The sequence below is a fragment of the Rhea americana genome, unplaced genomic scaffold (assembly GCF_003343005.1).
Source record: "Rhea americana isolate MKP2758 unplaced genomic scaffold, rheAme1 scaffold_305, whole genome shotgun sequence".
In the NCBI taxonomy this organism is placed as follows: domain Eukaryota; kingdom Metazoa; phylum Chordata; class Aves; order Rheiformes; family Rheidae; genus Rhea; species Rhea americana.
Window position 1 is genome coordinate 219,938 of NW_028186430.1, and position 21,000 is coordinate 240,937.

At 48.6% G+C, this 21,000-nt stretch overlaps 1 protein-coding gene across 1 annotated transcript; it reads right to left on the reverse strand.

Moving 5' to 3' along the window:
• Positions 1-544: 544 nt before the first annotated feature.
• On the reverse strand, positions 545-19,792 carry IL21R (interleukin 21 receptor). Its single transcript, XM_085309858.1, has 9 exons — positions 19,737-19,792; positions 13,018-13,092; positions 10,642-10,747; positions 9,807-10,003; positions 7,850-8,001; positions 7,257-7,434; positions 5,970-6,063; positions 5,657-5,738; positions 545-2,660 (listed from the first exon to the last, which is right to left on the reverse strand). The coding sequence occupies exons 2-9, from the start codon at positions 13,070-13,072 to the stop codon at positions 1,746-1,748; spliced, it is 1,779 nt and encodes a 592-aa protein (XP_085165984.1). The 5' UTR covers positions 13,073-13,092; positions 19,737-19,792; the 3' UTR covers positions 545-1,745.
• Between the last annotated feature and the right edge of the window lie 1,208 nt (positions 19,793-21,000).

The following is a 21,000-nucleotide window of genomic DNA, read 5'->3' on the forward strand; positions in this document are numbered from 1 at the left end:
TACAGACACCATTTAGCAGTGCTCCTGCCCAGCACACATTGGCAGGGACGTTAAGCACAGTGTAAGCAGCCCTTGTAGGGCACTGCAGGGCAGGCTGTGCTCACCAAGACTCACTTTTCTGCTGCCTCACAGGCTACCACAGCCTGAAGCACAGCATGGACAATGCATGAACACATTAGGACAATGCCTCTGACAGCTTATCACAGAAGACAAGAGAAAGAAAGATATGAAAAAGAAGGGGGGAAAAGGAACCACAAAACTGGTATCCTGGGGAATAAGGAAGCCCCTGAGCTTTCTGAGGTATACTGGCGGAATAATAACCACATGGGAAAAGCTAATATTTGTAGGTTCAAAAGCAACATGGTAGAGACCATGGCTGTTCTGGAAAATCAAACCAAGGATGCATATGAATAGAGAAATTATCCTAACACTGGATCCCTGACTCTTCCACCACTCACCTGTGAATGAAACAGCTTCTCTTCATTGCAATGCCCTCTACTGTCTAGGGAGCTATGGACTAGCAAAATTCTCGAATAAGAAGAAATGGGGGACAAGTAAGAGGGTTTATTGGTATCACATCAAGAACACATTACTATTGAGCCAGAAAATATACAGTGTTCACCACAAAGGTTCTCTCAGTAAAAGATCTTCAACAGCCAAGCATCCCTTGGACTAGTGACACTGTGCCTACATAAAGAATAGGTCTTCACATTCACTATCAGTATTGCATTAACTTTTAAGGATGGTTATCCAAAACAGAGGTGCAGAGACATCAGAGAGAAACATTTTCATGGTTACAGTACAAATCACAGTTTCATGGTTGGCTTTCATCGCTAGCAGAAATTGCCCAGGCTTTGCGCTACTGACCTTTTAACTGCAGCAGACCCAGGTCTGATGCAGAAGATGGAGTTGCAGGCACATCCAGGTAAGACAACATTGCTGAAATTTCTGCATAGTTCTAAAAGCCACTAAGTGTTACAGTTAATGTGCTTGGAAATTGCTAAAAGAGATGCTAATTCAACAGGAAGCCCTAGTAGCAAGAATTTCTCTGGAATTATGCGTGTGTTGAAGAATGTTCATGTGYAGAACTGTAAAAGCAAAGTCCTTCTAAAAACAGAATTCTGTTTGGTCTCTTGGATGCTCAGTTTTCTGATGACACAAGAATTGTTTCTTTTTGCTCATACCCATGGACAGGGCTGGGATGCTTCATAGTTAATGTAAGTGATTAAGTGATTACTGCTGGGTTTAAAGAGCCAATGATACTGACAGGAAAAATAACACCACCTGTGTCATTAGGACAGGGTAGAGAAACTTTAATGTAGCAAATACAATCACCATGGATTATGTTTCTAAGGCTTCATATACTTCCAAACTCTCAAGCCATGTGAGAATGGCAGGGAAAATCATTTTAAAGTTTTGTACTCTTTATAAGCTTAATTTCAAAATATTTTACACATTTATCTAAGCTAAAGGGCAGTCTTCAAGGTACAGTTGCTTTTCTGCTTGAAAGAAATTTTGCAGCTCACTACAAAAGGGTTTGACCTGAGATGCTGAAAAAAAAACAATCATGCCAGCATGAACGGGCTAATTGGCAACAGAAATAGGCATATATTTCTATGGACCTGACAGTTTTCAGCTGCATGCAATACAGGTTACCCAAAGTAAACTGTTTTCTTTCTGAATTTTGCTGACACTGCTACTGGCACAGTACAGAAGTCGTGTTGTCTGCAAGGCAACACCAATCCTTAGTTTGTCTGTGTCCCACTGGTAGGGCTGTCTGAGCGACAGGAGACCCACTGCTTGACGTAGCTCCGTGGGAAGTCCTCTCCCTCCTGCTCAAGAGGAATAGACCCACAGTTGGTCTGACTGTTTTGATCAAATTCACAGTCAACTGGACTCCCACAGTCTGAGTCCACAAAGCCACTGTCAATAGTGTCCAAGTCCAGGCAGATCATAGGATAACTGTCACCAGGCCTTGCACTCTGAGGGAAAAAGTCACAGGAGCCTTCACTGTAGGAAACACTTTCACCATCAGGAGAAGGCAGAGAAGCTGGATTTTCCAAATCCCAGTGATTAGGGTGCAAGCAAAGGGCTTCTAGGATACTCCCCATCCCTCTTTCCAGAGCCCTTTCTACTTGCTGATGGGCTGGGGCACTTGCATTCCGCAGGTGGTTTGTGGACACAGAGCCTGAGGCAAGTATTTTGTCCTGTGTGCTCAGGTCAGTCAGAAGCAAGTCGCTGGGTATCTCTCTCTCGTCATCACCAATGTTAACCTTGGGGTAACCAGTCTCTCCAGCACTACCATCTTCGTCACTGGTATGCTCATGTCCCCTGTGCACACGATTACAGTTGCACCGGGAGTTACAAAGTGTAAATTCATCAGCCACAGTCACAGTATCAATGGACAAATGCCCATATGACTGATCCTGAGTCCCACGGCTACTGTTTAAACTGGATAGAGGGGACTGGCTATCCTGACCTGGAGCAGTCAGGCAAGACATACAAGGCTTGCAAGGTGGATCCTTTTTCAGCTCACTCAGCTCCTTCTGTGAGGTGCTGTTGGGATGACACATGCTGTAAACTTCTAGGACTTCTGGAAGGACTATTCCCCATTCAAAGAAATCAAGGGTCATTTTGGTACGGGATGCGCCAACCCACTTCTGCATAAAAGGACATACAGGGAGAGAGAGGTTAGTATTATCACCTTTGGAGGTTCCATAGAGATGCCCGAAAAGCTTATGTTTTTAGAGGCAAAGTCAGACTCTAAGATCACTGAGTGACTCAAAATGCCAGAGGATGGGATGCTGTTATTTCSGGGCACAGACAGCTGCAGGAGAGCTGGTTCAAATAATTGAAAGCTTTTACATTCACAGTTTTGCATTTTCCTTTACTATCCAAGGCAGCATCCTCTGCTGCATCCACCAGCGGTCCCCTCCCAAGCCACCCGGTCTCCCAGCCCCCATAGCCTGGACACTGTCTCTCTGGAAGAAGGATCAACTTCTCCCTCTGCATGCTGCATTTGCATCCAACACACACCTAACCCGGCTCTGCCACTTCCCTCACCTCCACTGCCTTGGAAGTGGGTCAGGACAAAGCTTCTCCTGATCTGCTATAAGTGACCATGACCAAAACCAGCCTTTTCACCCTCAGTGACAGAAAAGAAAAAATGGCAGGCAGGTGATGGGGACCTCAAAGAGTTGTAGCCACTCTTCGGTGCAGATRACACTCATATGATTGGGGAGCAGTACACACCAAACCTTTTCTTTCCCTGTCTCTATTACTGCTGCATTCAGCCCTGTGCCATGTGTCATTTCTAAATCATGAGCCCTTTGAGTCAGTCATATCTAGGAGTGAAGGCACCTCTGCGTTTTTTGAGCTACGAACAAAGTAAAAGTTTCTGTTCATTTGTTTTCAAAGAAGTCACTGGATCTGATGTTCACACCTCAGCGAACTTTTAGTGGTGTGCCACTAACAAATGCCAGTGAGTCCTATTAGAGAGACCATGCAGCCCACAGGCTGCGCACAGCACCACAAATCAAAGCTTGAGTCTTGTCCCTATCTGACACTGGTCTGCTGGCCCAGCTATGCCAAGGCACTTGTTCTCCATGTGCATCACTTTCTGCTGTGTGCAAAAAAGTAACAATGCTGAGCCCCATAAATGCTGTGAAAACTTCAGACAGCGTGCTGATGAGAGTGGGATGTTGCCACAGCTTTGAAACTATCTGAATGGCAGAAGCCCCTATCCCAAACTGCACTCAGTGCAACTAGACATGAACAAAGTTTTGGGGAAGAGAGCTTGACTCAGCTTGTTAYCCTCTGACTCCAAGCATGGAAAATCTTCATTACAGCAGGAAGCACCAAGTATATTTTATTTTATTTTAAACCTAAACTGCAAAGAGCGCATTATTAAAGCTAGAATGGACAGGAAGGTGCCTAGAGTGCAAAAGGCTATTTAAAGAAACAAAGGGGAACCCCTTTCTTACAAAGGCATAAGCAATGTTCCTCTGCTTTCTCTTCTCTTCTTATATCTTAAGCTTCCTCCAAAATTTTTACTGCATCCTGACCAATCCAAGATTCCCTSCAGGGCATTACTATTGTCAGTTGCTGATCACTTCCTAGCTACTTACTTTGATGCAGGCAGGACGCAATTGAATGAGCCCTAGATCAACTGGCTTTTTGCCAGCTGATAATGAGGACTCAGTTCACATATTAGTGAGGTCACCACATCCTCTTGACATCCCCTGTCTGTGCATCTTGTGCTGTGGCTGTGTGGGCGACTGCTACTTTATTTTGCAAATTTATTAAGTTTCCCAGAAGTACTTCAGCTTTAGCACTATTGTAACTGAGGCTAATTCGCTCCCAGCGGCCCTGAACACCCTGATTAGAAACTAGCAAAAACACCATTCCAGCTAAGCAGAGTGAAGCCATGGATTTCCTTGAGAGGAGCATAAGAGGGTGTTTCATTACCACTATGAGCACTAGCCCATGACTCTCAGGAATTCCCAGATTGAGTCCATCTGATTCTGGCACTTTTCCCTGAGAACAGCCAGTGCCAGCTGCCTCAGCAGAAGGTGCAAGTACCCCTTGTGTGCAGACACGGGAAGCCCTAAAGGGCCTGAAAGGGGAAGACAAGCAGGAAGTGCGATAGTCACTGCAGGCTGCAGTTTGAATGGTGCCCATTCAAGACTTGCTGTTTAACCCAATTGCAAACATCAGCCATGCAGCAGTGGGAAAGTACATGAAGATCATTACAGCCCAGCTGGTGTTTCTCTCCCAGAGTGTCTAAGAAAAAGCAGAAAGGAAAAGCAGACACTGAAGTGTCTCTAATCAGAGTTGTTGTAATGAAAGGAACTTGTTCATTATGAAGAGGCAGTGATGTCTACACTCACATGCCACTACTTTTCCAATTTGATCATAGCATTGTGGCTTGCTCTTCAGCTTGACAAGAATGACATTTGTGGATGCGTGATGTTCTTTTGCTTTCATATCCTAAGAACTCCAGCAAACCCTCTAGTCTTTGCAAGGCATTTTGCCACATGAGCAAGTCTGGCTGGTGTTAAAAGAGAAGCACATTTGGGTGGGCTAGACGAAGTTGCTCACTTCACAAAGACACTTCCTTAATAGGGAGGCAGCTGCACATACAGCACCGTCACAAGCTAGTTATTTACCCTCAAAGCGCTAACCATGTTTCCAGGATGACTGTATAAGGGACTCTCCAGAGAGCAATACAAAGGTTAGTGCTCAGCTTGTTTCACTGCAGAGGCTGAGTGGGAGATCTGGCTCTACAGTAAAGCCCACTACCTGCCCCTAATGGCATGATGGGACTGGAGCTCTGGAAAAAATTCCAGTTACTGTCCTAGCACTCCTTCATCCATTCCCTTTGGAATCCCAGCTTGCAAACATTGCACATGAGGTTCAGCTCACCCACTGTGACAGCACCTATGGGGGGATGAGCAGAGCAGGCATGGCAAAAAGGCCTTCTCACACAGAGTAAACACTGGAGGGCTCTGGTCCTCATTCACAGCCACTTGGCATTCGCTTGGGACAAATCCCTCCTCCTACCCTATTAATGAGAATTTCCTTCCCTTCATAGCATGTTGGGCCTTTTAGTTTGACTTTGTCATGTGCTCCACAGACTTACGTAGCCTATTTATACCTTGAAATCTCCATTATGTACCAGGTAAAGTGGTTTGAAAAAGGGAGCAGGGTCTGGGATGCAAGCCATCTTCTTCCACAAGCTGTAAGGAAAAAGAGAAAGGCTTTGCAGTTAAGCACACATTACAGATCCAAACCTAGGCATCTTCATAGAAGAGCAAGGTGCTCTCGGCTGTACACCAGCCAGAGACCATACTTTGCTGGCCCTCACAGGCTTGCAGCTGTTCCTGGCTGTACAAGATGCAGAGATGGCTGTGTGTGAACATCCCATCTTGAGCAGGAACAATTGCTCTAGCTTTCTTCAGGGCTCTTACCTCTGCTGCTTGGCGACAAAAGCTGTGATCGAGGCAGTGATCATTGCAACAACACCGAACAGCAGCAGCCATCCTGTGCCTGCTCTCTGTGTCACTGCTGGACAAAAAGACTGGGTCATTCAGATTCACCCCAAATTTCTACCCTCGTCAATAAGTAGGAGATGGTGAGGAAAGATGATCAAACTTTATACCAGACTTTTCCCTAGGACACTGAGGCTTTCACCTGGGGCTCAGCCCTCTGGGCATGGGGGCAAACATGACCAAGGGAGCTCAGACAAGACTGAATCAATGAAACGAGCTGTGCATCAGCTGTCCTGTGGCCTGGCTATATCATGGACAGTCAGCCAATGCACTCAGGGCAGGACAGCTTCTTGCTCCAAAGACTTTGGATGTTTCCAGCTCCTCTTGCTTTAGGAAACCACCACAGGTAAACTAGAAAGTGGAAAGAGAGGGCAGCTGGCCAGAGGAATCTGGGGAAAGTATTCACTTGTTGGGTGCTCTCCACCTGTGGGAGTGAGGAGTACTTTTGAGACCCAGAACTATGGCAGTTCCTAACAAAAGGAACCTAGTCTTGCTGCCACAGCACCATTTGGTATCTCAGTTTGAGCTGCAGGTCAGTGGGAGTGGGGAAGCTCAGCACATGCTGCTGACACTGACCACGGTCATCCTACACTGCTCTTTGAGCAAATCCTCCCCATTGTCAGCACCTCTGTTCCAGCACTGACAAACACTGATGTACCTCTGTCTAGGGCAGACCCTTGAGGAGTGGGGCTGGTGGCAACTGAATCAAACACCTATGCTCAGACAAGTGTGACCATAAAACATCAGTATCCAGGCACTGAACTCAGCCCTCAGAGCAGACTCCTCTCTCCCCTCGGCTGAAGGCAACATTAAGCCTGTTACTTTACACATTTACAGCTAATTTACCTCCTCCAGACCTTCCCCATCTCTGAAAGCTGTAAGTAGGACCCTGAAGGTCTGACACTGCAAAGGGAACTAGAGGCTGTGCTCCTGCTGTGGCAACCACACCTATGATCAATCCCACTGAGCCCTCTTCCCCTGGGCCCTTCTGCAAGGTCAGCTCTGCAGCACAGTGAGAAGGTGAACACAGACAGCACATATCAGCCCAAGCTGATAAGCAATACCGCTTATTCAGTAAGCAAGTCAAACAACATATCTATCTTCACTAGATTATTCAGCATTTGTTCTAATTAATCAACTTTGATTTCTGGAAGCATTTTCGGACATTGGAGGAAAGGGAGGGCAGGGAGAGCTGGCATAACGTACCGGCTGGGCTGGTTTTCAGTGTCAGYGGAGGACTCCATTCACTCCAAAATCCACAATAGCCAGTGTCCTCTCGGGGTCTGGCTCGCACCTGGAACTCATACTCAGTGTTTCCCTGGAGTTCCCGTGGCAGGATAACCAGTGTCCGCTTATCCTCATGGACAGCTTTGGTCTTCTGAGTCTGTGAACAATTAAACACCAAACAGTTAGGCCTGAAGCAAACCACTCCCACTTCACCCTTACTTATGCTGCACAGCAAGGAGCCCTGCTAAGGGATCTTCTCTGCCTGCAAGTCATTTCTGCAGGCTGTGCTCTGGCTGGTCTGTAGCTTCATGGGGCCCTGTGGGATCCTTCTGAGCAGGACAGCACAGGAGTAAATGAGCTACCGGCCTTCCCCACAAGATCTAGCACCTCTCAAACAGCTTCTGCTTCTCAATTGCCTTTTATTTTTGTCTGTTTCCAGATCAGACAAGCAAAAAGAAAACTTTTATAAACCTCGAGAACCCTTCTTCCACACCATGACTCCTGCCCTGGCTTGTGCTGGCTTCCTCTTTGCTGGTACATCCTGCTTGATGGTAAACTGACATCTCACTTACCTCCCAGGTGTCGATCCTTCTCTTATAACGCAGCTGATATTCCAGCTCCTCATTCAAAAAGTGAAAAGGAGAATTCTGGTAGATGGTTTCCCAAGAAATATTGTAACCCTCTGAGAACACAGCAGTGAGATTGAAAGGAGGTTGCGGTTTGACTGTGGGTGAAGACAGGGTGGTGTTATTCTTCACAGTGTCACTGCATGTACAAGAAGCAACCTTGCATRGTATCAGCAAGGCACAGCAATGTGCAGAGATGCCTGGCAGCGGTGGCCCCTTCTGCATGGCATCCCTGTCTCCTGGCCTGAGCAGTCCTGAGCAGTGCGCAGAGCCTCACACATCGGCAGCACAGTGAAGTCAGGCCTGCATTTCTCTGAATGCGCCTTATGAACCTCTCCGAACCTTCTCATCAACTAACGGAGCAGGAGAAGGTAGTAGGAAGGGCTGATACCTCCTAGGACATGTGGAGAGCAGAGCAGGATGCCACAAGAACACTCCATGCAGTCAAGGTTACTTGCACAGCTAAGGAAATTCTCTTTAACGTAACAGATACATCAGGAAAAGCTGAGGCTAATGGATACTGCATAAAGCTAATGCAAATCCTGGCTGTGTCACAAGTGCCTAGCAGAGCAAGCTTTTGTATCCCTTGTAGGGTGTTTTCACATGCAGAAAAGCAGTAATGCACAGTGTTAATCTGCAGGGTCTGTCACTGAGCTGTGATGCCTCTGTATGGGCACACCATCTTCCAGGAGAATGCAAAGCACCACTACCTAATCTGTGCTCCAAATTACTCTGGGCCCTGTCAGTGGGGGCAAGGGGCTTTCCTGAGACATTCTGGCATTTGACAAAAGTGATGACACTTCTCACGTAAGTTTAATTTTCAGAATAATATAAGTAGAAAAATCTATTTTCACATGCCCTCATGGTGCCTGCCTACCTATCTGGCTCAGCTGCCTGGCTAACCACCCCTTTCCTTGACTGTTCACTGCATGACTTGGAGTGAACAAGTATCCCACCAAATCATTGCTATGATCGCACACAGTCTTTCTGTCATGCAGACAAGATGGCTAGGAATCACTTCAGAAAAGAGAAGTGCCACCTTCATGTCTGGGATACTTTTTCATCCTCAGACAATAACATCATGTTTGTTCTGGTGTCCCATGAGAGAACCGCCTGGGGCTCCTGTGAAGACATTTGTAGCATTTCCAATTCAAACATTTCCTCTTGCTCTTCTGATTCTATCCAAGAACAAACACTGTCATAGTCCAGATGTGAGACTGGTCTGAGGTGGAACTATATCACAGAATGCTCAGGATTGGAATGGACCTCTGGAGATCATCTGGTCCAACACTCTGCTCAAGCAAGATCACCTAGGGCACATTGTCCAGGACCATGTCCAGATGCCTTTTGAATATCTCCAAGGATGGAAACTCCGCAAACTCTCTAAGCAACCTGTTCCAGTGCTCAGTCGCCCTCGCAGTAAAGCTGTTTTTCCTCATGTTCAGACACTTCACTTGTTTGTGAAACACGTCCTGTGTTTGTGCTCGTTGCCTCTTGTCCTGTTACTGGGCACCACAGGACAGTCTGGCTCCCTTTTCTTTACACCCTCCCTTCGGATACCCCCGAGCCTTCTCTCCTCTACTCTGAGGCTCTCTCAGCCTTTCCTCATATGACACATACTCCAGTCACTTAATCAGCTTAGTAGTCCTTCACTAGCTACCCCATATCACCCACTGCTTCATAGGGAAAAGGGATTTTATTTAGTGGCCAAGCTGGCTCTAAGCTTAGCCTCAAGCACAAGTGTTTCTGTAGTTTATAACAGCAGTAATAAGACCACAGTGCTCCGTGGAGAGAACACTGAACACAGCCTCCCATCCTGGCTCTGATGCTCACTCCTTGCCTAGTCTGTTGGATGGACATGAGCTCAAGAAGTACTTCTCAAGCCCACCATTTTTGTACTTACTGTTCTCTCCCATATAAAAGCCTTTGGAAATCATGTGTTGCCTATCAGCTATCTCTGTAGCATCCACCTGGACTTTGATATCTGCCAGGAGTTCTGTCATGTCCACAGTGCACATGTACTGTGTATGACTGGTGTTCCTCATTGATTGCAGGAGACTGCAGGCAGCCACAGTATTTTCTGGATCCTCCTTAGATATCCTAAAAAAAAAAAACCCAAATAACAAACAAACTAGTCTACATCTACCACATGCTGTAGTTGGACTAATTTGTTGCTGAACAGCCAAGCAAAAAAAWTTCTACAAAGAAAAAGGATCAATGTGTTCAAATAAAAATTGATCTTTGAATTCAGAGAGAGAGATATTTTCTTTCTATTTGCTCAGCTTACTAGCTTTCTTAGAGAAACAGGAAAATGGAACTGAGGTATTTGTGGAAAGGAAAGCTTCAAAAGAAAGGTGCTCACCAGGGCTTCACAGGTCAGGATTGAACCCACCTCCTGGCTGTAGTGATGCAGCAGCTCTACAGGGCTCCAGCACGCAGGAGTGAAAGTCCATTGTTAACAGCAGCAAAAAGCAAGGCACTCCCATGCATGAGAGGAAACAGTGCCAAGGAGCCAGAGCTGGTGTAGCATCAAGGGCAAGCAGTGCAGCTGGCAGAACCAGAGATCTTATGCAAATGGGGAAGTCAGATGGCAACTGGAACGTGAAGAATAAAGGAAAGCCATCACAGCAGCAAGCATGAGAGCTCTGTCTAATAAAGAGGCAGAGGGACATCACTTGTGCTACGGCAACATTAGGAGTTCCTGCTGACTGTGCTTTGCTCTTCCTGCTGAGACATACCATGTTGCAGTGAGGTTATATGAACCAGCTCCCAGGTCATTTTTCAGGATGCAGGACAGAGTCTGTACATAGTCCACAAAACAAGTGAGGTTTTCACAATGTGTAGCTGTAGAACAAAATATGAACAAAATATTAACTTCCATGCATTGCATCTATAAACATTTTATTTACAGCACTTCCTAAATTTATAGTGTTCATCTTTGCTGGTCTAGCATTCATTTTACGTCTCTTTGCTTGCAGTTCTCTACAGCTTGATACCTGCAGCACCAATGCTTCTCATGACCATCTCCAATGGCTTGGAATAAGCTTTTCATGCAAGTTTGACAAAAAGATATTATAAATTTGCAGTTATTATAAATTGCATTAAAAATATACACTAAAGTAATGGGAACAAATTATTAACCAATTAAAAAAATTGAAACACTTCTAATGAGAACCTGAGAAGGAATGGCAATTGTAGAAGTTACACCTCCGTTCATTAGGCAAATCAGTTACTTTTGAAAGTGGTCGCAGAATGGCATTTATGCTCTTTTAATTGTTCTGCAGGAACTCTGTTCACACATCAGCATCCGAGATGTGCTGTACAAAAACAGTGTCATTCCAGCATGACACACTGAGGGTCTCTCCCTGGATTCCAAGGCAAAGAAGACTGCAACGCAGTGAAAAACTCTGCATTGGTGAGTCCTCTCCTGACAGAGCTTTGGGCTGAAAAAAAGCCTCTGGTACTACTACTCTAGCAATAACTAACAACAAATGCAGAAAGGACGTTAGGAGATACAGAATGCCGTGTGCAGAGTGCAGGCTGTGTGGTGCTGTGCCTATTTGTTTGATGGACCAGAAACATTTGTTCCACCCTCCACATCAAATGACAGTCGTCACTACCAAATGCATCTCAACACATAATGCACAGAAGACATGTCCAGAGGAGGGAGCAGCCCAGCTCCAGACCAGAGCAAGTTCAAAGGAAAATAAAGCCCAGCATTTCCCACTCACTTTGCTTATCACAAAGTCCTTTCCTATTCCTATTACAGCAGGGCACATGCTGCTCTGCTCAACTGCATGTGAGCTCTGAGCAGTGCTCAACTTTGTGTATGAGACTCTGAAGAGCCAGGATCATGACAGAAGAAGAAATTTCGGGATTCTTGTAATAGGCTCTGGTCCCAAGGGTATTGATGTGCTTTTTAAAACTGTGATTCAAATGATGTGGTTGTTATTTTGTTTCATTTTGACTTTTTCATTTCACTATGACTTCAGAATTTTGTTCTGAAATTTTTAATTAATTTTATTTTTGCTTCATTTCAATTTTAACTTTTCATTCTGAGCTCTCAATAGGCTCCCATGAGGCCCCTGGTACAGACATTGCTTGTTCCAGGGCCCTGAACAAGATACTTTTTCTCCCCTGTGTGGGTTACAAACCCTGCTTTCCCTCAGAAAGAGTGGCAGGTGTTAATCAGCTAATAAGCATTGCTGGTTAGCTGCCTTCTGCTCTATTTTGACATCATCCAAAGGCAGCTGGTAAACTGCAAACATTGTTGTTTGTGTAAGAATCTGCTACCAAAATTCAGAAGAGGTCAGGTTTTTACCAGTAAGGGAATAACTAAATGTTAGCACAACCCAGACAGGTCTAGGATTATCCATCCTTGACAACTTCAAAAACAAAGATCGAACATTTTAAAAAGACCTAGTCTAGTCCAAACTGAAATTAGTAAAGGGTAACTCCTTGGCCTGTGTCACACAGAATTCAGACCAAGCAATCGCAATGGTCCTTCATGGCAGGAAGCTACAACTCTGAATTCATCTCTTCTTCTGGTTCAAGTTTGGAGCAGGTCTCAGATTTTGACCAGAAGCAGCATGTGAAATGCCAGCCTCACTCCTGCTCCTTGCAGATGTCATTGCTGCAGCCATTCTCTGCAGAGCTGAGCTGCTCAGAAAGTCAGCTCAGCATCTGCTACGTCTGGATGGCAGATAGGAGCCAGTACGAAAGGGACAATGGCCCTCTGCAGTGCCGTCCTGGGCAAAAGGTGTCCCTGCTGGCCACAGTCTCAGGGATATCCTGTTCTTGGCCACATGATCTTCTTCTACGGTGAAGATTTTTGTAAGGGATTCTACTCTCATGTCACAGGGCAAGGCAGATAGCACTGTCGCAGTCTCCGTGCTGCGTGCTTCCCAGAGCAGAATGCAGTCTGGCCAAGCTCTGCCCTGCTGCATGCCTGCTCCTGTCTCTGTCCTCCTCAATGTGGCTCCGTGGCTCCTTGTCCCCCAGCACCATCCCTTGCAGCACCCTTGAGCCACGTCCCTCTCTGCAGAGTCTGCATCGGCAGCCAGCAAGATAAACCTTGCAGGTGCACAGCCTCGAAAAGATGTGAGGGAACTTACTGTACTGGAATAAAAGAAAGAAGAAAATACTCTGGGACCACCAGTTGTTCCTCATGTTGGTTCTGGTTGGATGTCCTGGAAAAAAGAATTAGAAGTTCAGCTCAGCCATTTACATGTGTTGGAGGTTGAGGCAGGATTATTCTTGCCCTCACTTATGTGCCTAGGCGTGAAATGTCTCATTTGAGAGGCATCTCGTCTCTCCTGTGTGCATCTCTCTCAGGGGCTAACGAGGGGGCCTGACAACACTGCTAACGGGCCACAAACCAGGCCAGAGAAATCACTGTTCCTTCACAGCGGTGTGTGTACAGTCAAAGCAGCAAAGTGATGGCAGCCCCAGACTGTTCATGCAACAGGAAGACATTTGGGTTAAGTACTAACTTTTTTTTTTTTTTTTTCCCTATTGGTTTCCTGCAACAAGAAATGGCTTGCAACAAGAAGAAGTGACATTGCTGTGGCTTAAACATCTGTGCAGTGAATTTATCAAATAAGAGTCTGAATGTCATTGTGGGCCTATATGAGCAGTGCTGCTGAGAACTGGTTGATCTCACCTCCCTAAAGTCAGCTAAGCACAGACTTCTTAGTTAAGGGACTCCAGGAAGGCAAAAATAGAGGTCTCTCCTGTGATACAGGAGAGAATGTGGCATCATTTCAGGGGAAGGCTGTCCCAATGCTGTTTGGTGAAGAGAACCTACGGGAAAACCTTCCGCAAACAAGAGTGCAGCAGGATGTTTTCAGCAATATGAGAAAACAAAACAGTGTCACCTACAAACAGTGCTCAGCTGCCAAGCTCACGGCCCCTGCTCCCAGACCAGCCACACAACATATTAAGCCTGTGTTTTTACAGTGTTTAATATTTATGGAGATAGGCAGATAAGCATGGAAAGACAAAGCCAGCTCCCTGTAGAGCACTGGCTGTTGATATCCTCTACAGACTTCAGCCCTATTTGCTCAAGCTGTTCTGAAAWGGGCTGGGCAGCATGGGTACGCCGGGCTTTGGAGATGTAGTCTTTATTACCCGTGGAGCATGCTTCTGTCRAATCAGGTGACAAGGACGCAGAGACACAAAGGGGGACCCTCATGCTGTGCCGCAGGGCAGCACTGCTGTCTGCCACCAGACCCGAAAGAGTGGGGTGCTGCAGACTCCAAGCCATGCTTGCAAGGAACAAGCCCCAGAGCTCTGCAAAACGCACTGTGCTGGATTGCACAGAGGCACCTGCAGAAACGAGCTAGGTGAAGACTGGGCCACTGAGCGAGCTGTAGCCACCAGAGCAATGCTGTGGGCTCCTGGTAGGGCCTAGTGCAGGCCCTGGGGGCCTGTGCCTTCCCCACCACCAGCAGCAAACACCCCCACAGTTGCTCAGCAGAGAGCACACAAGTGAGGCTGCTCCTGCCCTGGGAATATTTGTGGTGGTTTAAAATTTTCCAGGTTTACTCAAATAATGAAAGCAAAATAAATTTAGCAGCCACCAAAAAGTCCCTACAGCCCCAAGTGCGCTTGGCAACGTGCTCTCAAGGCACTGGGGAGTTCAGATGAGATCAGCAAGGCTCAAACAGGAGGTACCACAAGTGACCCACAGCTGCAGCCCCCCAGCCTTATGGTGGGAGCAGCTGAGTGTCACCACGCTGCTGTTACCCCTCCTTTCCCACCAAGCACATGCTCTAGACTCAGCAAGGAGCCCCAGGCATCTGCCAGCCCCCTTGCCTTGCTGCATGCAGCAGGACAGGGACCCCCCCTTCCTCACACCACAGCCCTTCTTCCCGCATTGTACAGTTCCTTGGGGAAACAACTTTTCTTGACCCCTCTTGTCCCTAGTCTCACAGTTTTAGCTGTACAATAACTTGTCGTTGTAACTACTTTTGGCAGTACAATCCTGATTTGCCAAGACATGGCCTGCTGCTTAACTCCGTCTCACTCCACCTTGAGCTTCCATTCATCCTTCCATGGTTCTTCTCCAAACTCTTGTTCCTTTGAGAAAGGCATCCTGTTATCCTGCTGCCTCACCTAACACTCACGCTCACCTAACTTCCCGCTAAGACTGACCACAGCCTGATATGACTGCCCTTATGATGGGCAGTCTCCTTGTCAGCTGGTGCAGCATCTGCTCACAGCCTCTTAGAGTCAGGTGCCCTGTTTCTTGCAGCACATTTAAGCAAAGAGCTATGCCAAATGCACAGGCCCTGGGGCCTTGAGCTAACTAGCCCTGGAGACAGTGACACATGCAATGCACTCCTATATTTTTAATTGTCCTACTCCCTGCAAAACACCCAGAAGCATCATTGCTAGGCTCAGAGCAGGTGGGGTCCGGCTGCTGCCGCCCTGCCCAGATGGGAGAGGGCACAGTCGCAAGGGCTGCGGCAGCTCTGAGGCCTTCAAGCCCTCTTGCTGACCGCAACCTAGCACGAGCCAGAACAGACTAATGCCACCTTGGCACTGTCCATGTTGCAGCAGCCCCGATCGCAGTGTCACTTTGCTTTCCAACTGTCACACTCCAGTTGTGGCCTGCTGGTGGCACAAGGAGGAGCTGGGCGGCTCCTCTTTGGCAGTGGAGGGAGATCTGGACCTCTGTGAGCTCCGCTGATCTGCTGCCTATTGCAGAGCCGTGTGAGAAACACCCTGTGTTTTGTGTCCACAGCATTTCTGTGCTCCCTCCCTCCAACCCCTTCCAGCCCAAACAGACAGAGCAATGCAAGGCAAGATTTGCTGCTCTTAGCTCTTGGACCGCCATTTCTATGAACTGCCTCCCCTATTTTCCTTTTTCTGCTCAGAGAATAGTACTGTAAATTCCAGCAGATGAGAAGGACTGAAGAGCAAAAAGAATCTGAGAGCATCTCATCTGGAAGAAACCTCATTGCGACATCGGAAGTGGATGTAACACACTGGAGAGAGATTAACCCACGAGGTAGTAATAGAGAAGGAAACTTGGGGAATGAGTGCATGGTACTGAAAATGAGACCGACTAGCAGGAGGACCCTTGAACACAGGTAAAGCCTGTGTTCACTGAACTTCTGTGTCCCTTCTCCTGCCCTTGCCAGTGCCCACAGACTGGTCCTGACTTCTTGACTCTGCTCTCCCCACCTGGCTCCCCTGACCTTGCACAGGGGGCTGCTCCGCTCCACCCTTAGGATAATGAAGCTGATGAGCCACTCATATAAATGTGTGCCTGTAAAGGGTGCTGTGCTGTTTCAATACGCCAGAGAACAGGAAATAGGACTAATATAAAAACAGGTATTTACCAAGATTATTCTTGCTAATGGTCTGGAAGTATGGTGATGCTATATACTCAGTGCAAGCTTGCAGTATGAAATGTCTCCATGAACTGTATGTACATACAGAACTCATGCACATACATAAAAGTGAAAAAAAAATAATTCTGATATTTCCAAGCATGAGAAAGTTAATGTCACAGTTACAGCCAAGTAAAAAGAGTGGAAGGTCCGCAGAGGTCTCTCAGTCCAGCAAAAGCCAGTTCTCTTCTTACATGTCCTCTGCGGAGCTTCATTGCCAATGTACGGTGCCACCTAATGACAAAGCCAAAGCAGCAGGAGCCAGAGGAACACTCTGGCCATCTGGGGAAGGCCAATGCGAATGGCAGCAGGGGCACATGGGCCACATCAGCTACAGAAAAGCTTTACAGTGAAGTCACAGATACCAAGCAGTAACAGTGGCAGCAAGGAAGCTGGTGGGAACATGGACATTACCTTGCCCCATCCTTTCAGCTGTCCATGTCAGCCCTCCCGTACTTCCACGCTGGCCTGGCCAAAGCGCTGCTGCAGGCAGGCGCGGGAGCTGGGAAGCAGGCAGGTCTCATCAGCACTGTGGAGGAGCCGAGCCGGCTCGTGCGGCCCTGGCTGTCGTGTATTGGAATAGGCAATGATAAATGGCGATGACGTCACTGCTACATCAGTATTACTGAGCTGGTAGAAGGATGTGGTGAGCGCAGAGGAGGCGACAAATGCAGGTCTCAACACCCACACCACATTTGCTACTCTATTGCTCTGGTCTCATACTCTGATGTGAGAAAAAGGTGGGAGAGCMGATAAAAACTCATAAGCTTTAACTCTGAAAGATCATCAAAATGGCTTAGGGGGGCTGGTGGTGCTCCCACTGGCCCTAGTGCTCCTCAGATAACCACAAGAAACTTCAATGTTACGGGAGACTCGTGGCTGGTCAGCCCAGGTGCAGCTCCTTTCCGTAGCAGGGTAGGAACAAAATAAATCCCACCCATGACATGGGCAAGGAGGCAGCAAGCGCAGCTTGAGGCCCAGATTTGTATTTAGCAGGAGCAGCTCTCTTTCTCCTGTACTAATCTTTGAAAAACTATCAGAAGCTTCCAGCTTCCAGCATACATAATGTCTGTTTGAAAAGGGGAAAATCAGCTTTAAAAGGCCCCAACCCAGATCCAGATTGCCCACAGCAAGGAATACACAGCTCCAGGGAAACTGCTAGTAACCCAAAACAAGAGGGAGCAGCTCTGGAAGATTTCTGTGCTGATGCACAACAGGAGAAAGGTGAAGAGTCTTTATGTCAGGGATATTTGCAGGAGATTGCAAGAATGTTTAACAACATAACAAAGTTTGAACAAGCAAGTTCTCCAAAACCCTTTTGGGGAGATACCAATAGGCCTAAAACAAAAGTGTTAAATTAGAAAAGCTAATATGGAACTCAGTTTATATATAACAAAGGGATAACACTACAGATTAAATACACTCTAAGTAGCTATATAGAAAATATTTGGGAAACAATTGATTCTTCATTTTTCATGAGTTAAATCTGAGAAAAAACAAGCATTTGCATGTATAACATAAAATGCCTATTATTGCTTGTTTTAAAAGTAGCGTGTTTTGCGCCTGCAGGACAACCGGTAGATCAAACATGCTGCCCTTTCCCTTTCCTCCCTCTTCTGCACAAGTAATGCTGCTGGCACACACCTTGGACAGCCCTGGGTAACCATGGAGCAAAGCCTTGCTGCTCTCCCGCTTTGCTGTCCTCATAAAAGAAAGAAATTAAGAACTAACTGCCTGGGAACTGTGTAACTTAACTGCTCAGCCTGCTTGACCCTGTGCTGTCCCACACTGTGCCCAGGAGTGACAATGTCCAGCCCATACACGTCGTCAGCTGGGGTAAGTCTTTTCCAGATGCTCAGGGCTGTCATCGTCCCTGCAACTGATCTGCAAAGTGTGTGGAAAGAACAGCTGGTCCCTCTAACAGAGCCCTTTTGCAGGATAGCTGCAAGAGAAGGATCCAAGAGAAGGGGCAGGTGCTTGCACCCAGCTGCAGCCTGAGCCCAGCCTGCTGCGGCAGCCTGCAGTGAGCTGCAGGCACTGAGGGCGCAGCAGAGAGGGCTTTGCCAATGTGCCTAGAGTGACTGATGGGCCACCAGCACTTTGCCATGACTGGAAGAAGGGCAAAACCTGTATATACTTCTTAGCAAGAATAAATACACACAGGAAATAACTCACAAAGTTGACAATTCCTTTCCCAAGAATAGCTAATTAACTAACACTTCCAGTTACCAAGTTCAAAAGCAATGTTATTTCTGTAACTACTGCTTGTCACAATGGAATTAAAAGAAACTCCTAAGCGCCTTCAAAGACACATGCCTGCTGTTGCAACTCTAGAGTCAAAGACAGGCTGGTGACATTTAGCAGGGAGAAAACCACGTATTACCATAAGTAATGAGTCAAAATGACAGGAGAACAGCTGAGACCTGAGTAACAGCCTTCTACCGGGAGGGAAAGCAATAGAAGAAACCACCTCAAAGCTCAGGAAATGGGGTAAAACATGAATGAGCGAGGCAGAAAGCGGAGGCGTTAGTCAGCACAGCAGCAGGCTGGAAAACAGTGCTGGGGCAGTGGGCGGCCTGCGGCCGACACCGGACGCTGAGGAGAGGAGGAGCGAGCACGGCGTTCGCCGGGGGGGAAGGCCGGGAGCCCGCGCAGCCCGCCCGCCCGCCGGCTCGCGAGGCCTGCGCGCTGCCACCACGCCAGCTCACGCCAGCTCCGTTTCTGCCGGCGTGCTGGCAGGCCGAACCTGGCTGCGGAAGGCCGGGGCAGGCGGGCGCCGCTCCGAYGGCCGCAGCGCGGAAGGCCGGGCCTGCGAGCGCCGCGCCGGCGGGCCTCGCTCGCTGCGAGGGAGGCGCGGAGGTGCCTCTGCCCTCAGGAAGCTGCCAGCCGCGCGGCGCAAAGCAGCAGGAGGAACGGCGGCACTGCAGCCAGCTGGCACAGAGACCCACCGCCCCGGCCGGGCGCCAGCTCCCGGCCCCCCAGCCCCCGGCCGAGCAGCCGCCTGGCCCCCAGCCCCCCGCGCCCCCGCCGGCCTGCCCGCGCGGCCGGCCCAGCCCTCTGCGCCGACATGCGGAGCCTGCCTGTGGCGACGCTGGGCTCCCCGATGGCCCCCGCAGCGCGCTCCCGGGCGCGCGCCCCTCCGACGGCTCCGGCGCGGCTCCCCGCCTCGTCCCGCTCCGCAGCCACATTCCCGCAGCTTCGCGCCCAGAGCATCAGCTTTCCCTGCTCCGCCAGCCCGCGTCCCCCAGCTGAGTCCGCCCGCTGCTCTGCGGGGCTCTGCTCTCGCCCACCTCCCCCGCCGCAGACCAGGCACGGTCGCCTCCAGGCCGCCCTCCCACGTCTGCGCCCGCAGGTCGCGCTGGCTTCGCGTGGCCCGTGGGCCCCTTGTGGACCCGGCAGCGCCCGCCGCGCTCCGCACGTCGGCACAGACTCACCTGCCGGGGGTCAGCACCCATCAGCCTGTTCCTGCCTGCGGTGACGCCCCGAGCTCGTGCTGTGCTGCCGCGGGCAGGGTGCCGTGGCCGCAGCCCTGCTCACTGCTCCCGCCTGCGCGCAGCAGTCCAGGCGCCTCGCGCAGCGCCTGGCCTTGCTCAGGGGGCAGAAACCGCACCAGCTGCTGGAGCCTCTGGCGGGGAAGCGCTTTCAAAGCGAAGCCTCGGGGCTCACCTTTCGTGCTGCCTCCCCGTGGCAAGCAGCGGGCTGCAGCAACGATCGCACGGCAGTGCGCCGGCTCCAGCAGCAGTGCTGCCTTGCTCCCAGACACACAGGACTTGCAGTCCTAACACAATTGCGGGCTCCTCACGTCACTCAAGGACATACCATATCTTGAAGAAAAAAGGTGGGATGGGGATGCCAGAGGCAGAGTTTACAGGAGGCATGTATTAACACACATTGCAATATGTTGGGACGTATTAAAAATATTGGATATAAACAGGGTTTTCACAGGCACAGACTGATCCACGCAGCAGTCCTTGTTGCTGGAAGCTTCAGCTTGGCTACAGAGCTGGTAGGAATTCACTGCAAGGAGATAGGAGCTTGTTTTGTGAGACTAAAAAGGCTGAAACATGGGGTTGTTGGCTCTACTAGAGTCCCCAAGAGAGATGAGAGCAATGCAATCATGTACCTCTGCATCCAGATCAGCACTGGCAAACATCTACAGTGCTCAGCAAGAAGAGGAGTATGAAGGTTGTTTCTATAAAATACTGGGCAGGGGGTTTCCACACTCCACAGTGGCTTTGGTTGTGGTGTGAGGCTCTTGCTCGAACAAGGAAGTTGCCAGATCCCCTGGTTGCTGTTCTGTGATCAGGGAAGAGCAGCTCTGCACAGCCCAGTTTTCACATCCTCACATCTGTCACTGTGCATGTGCATAAGGGGAGAGTGATGTGGTATGAGGAGCAGCAAAAAGCTAAAATAATGACCAATAGCATGCAAAATAGAGGCAACATGGACAGCAGGTGAATGTGTTGGCCCTCCACACCAGAGGAGGGCAAMTGGAGGTTTTTGAAACAAGGCATAAGAACAGCAGAGTTAGGTAGCAAGACCACAAGTGGGAAAAATCCTCGATGTGTCGGGAGGACAGTACCTGTTGCGAGGGCCTAGCACAGCTCAGAATGAGGCTATGGAGTGGATCTACAGAGAGCACATGCTAAACTACAAGACCTAATTCCTACCCTTGCAGAGGAAACKACTCACCTGATG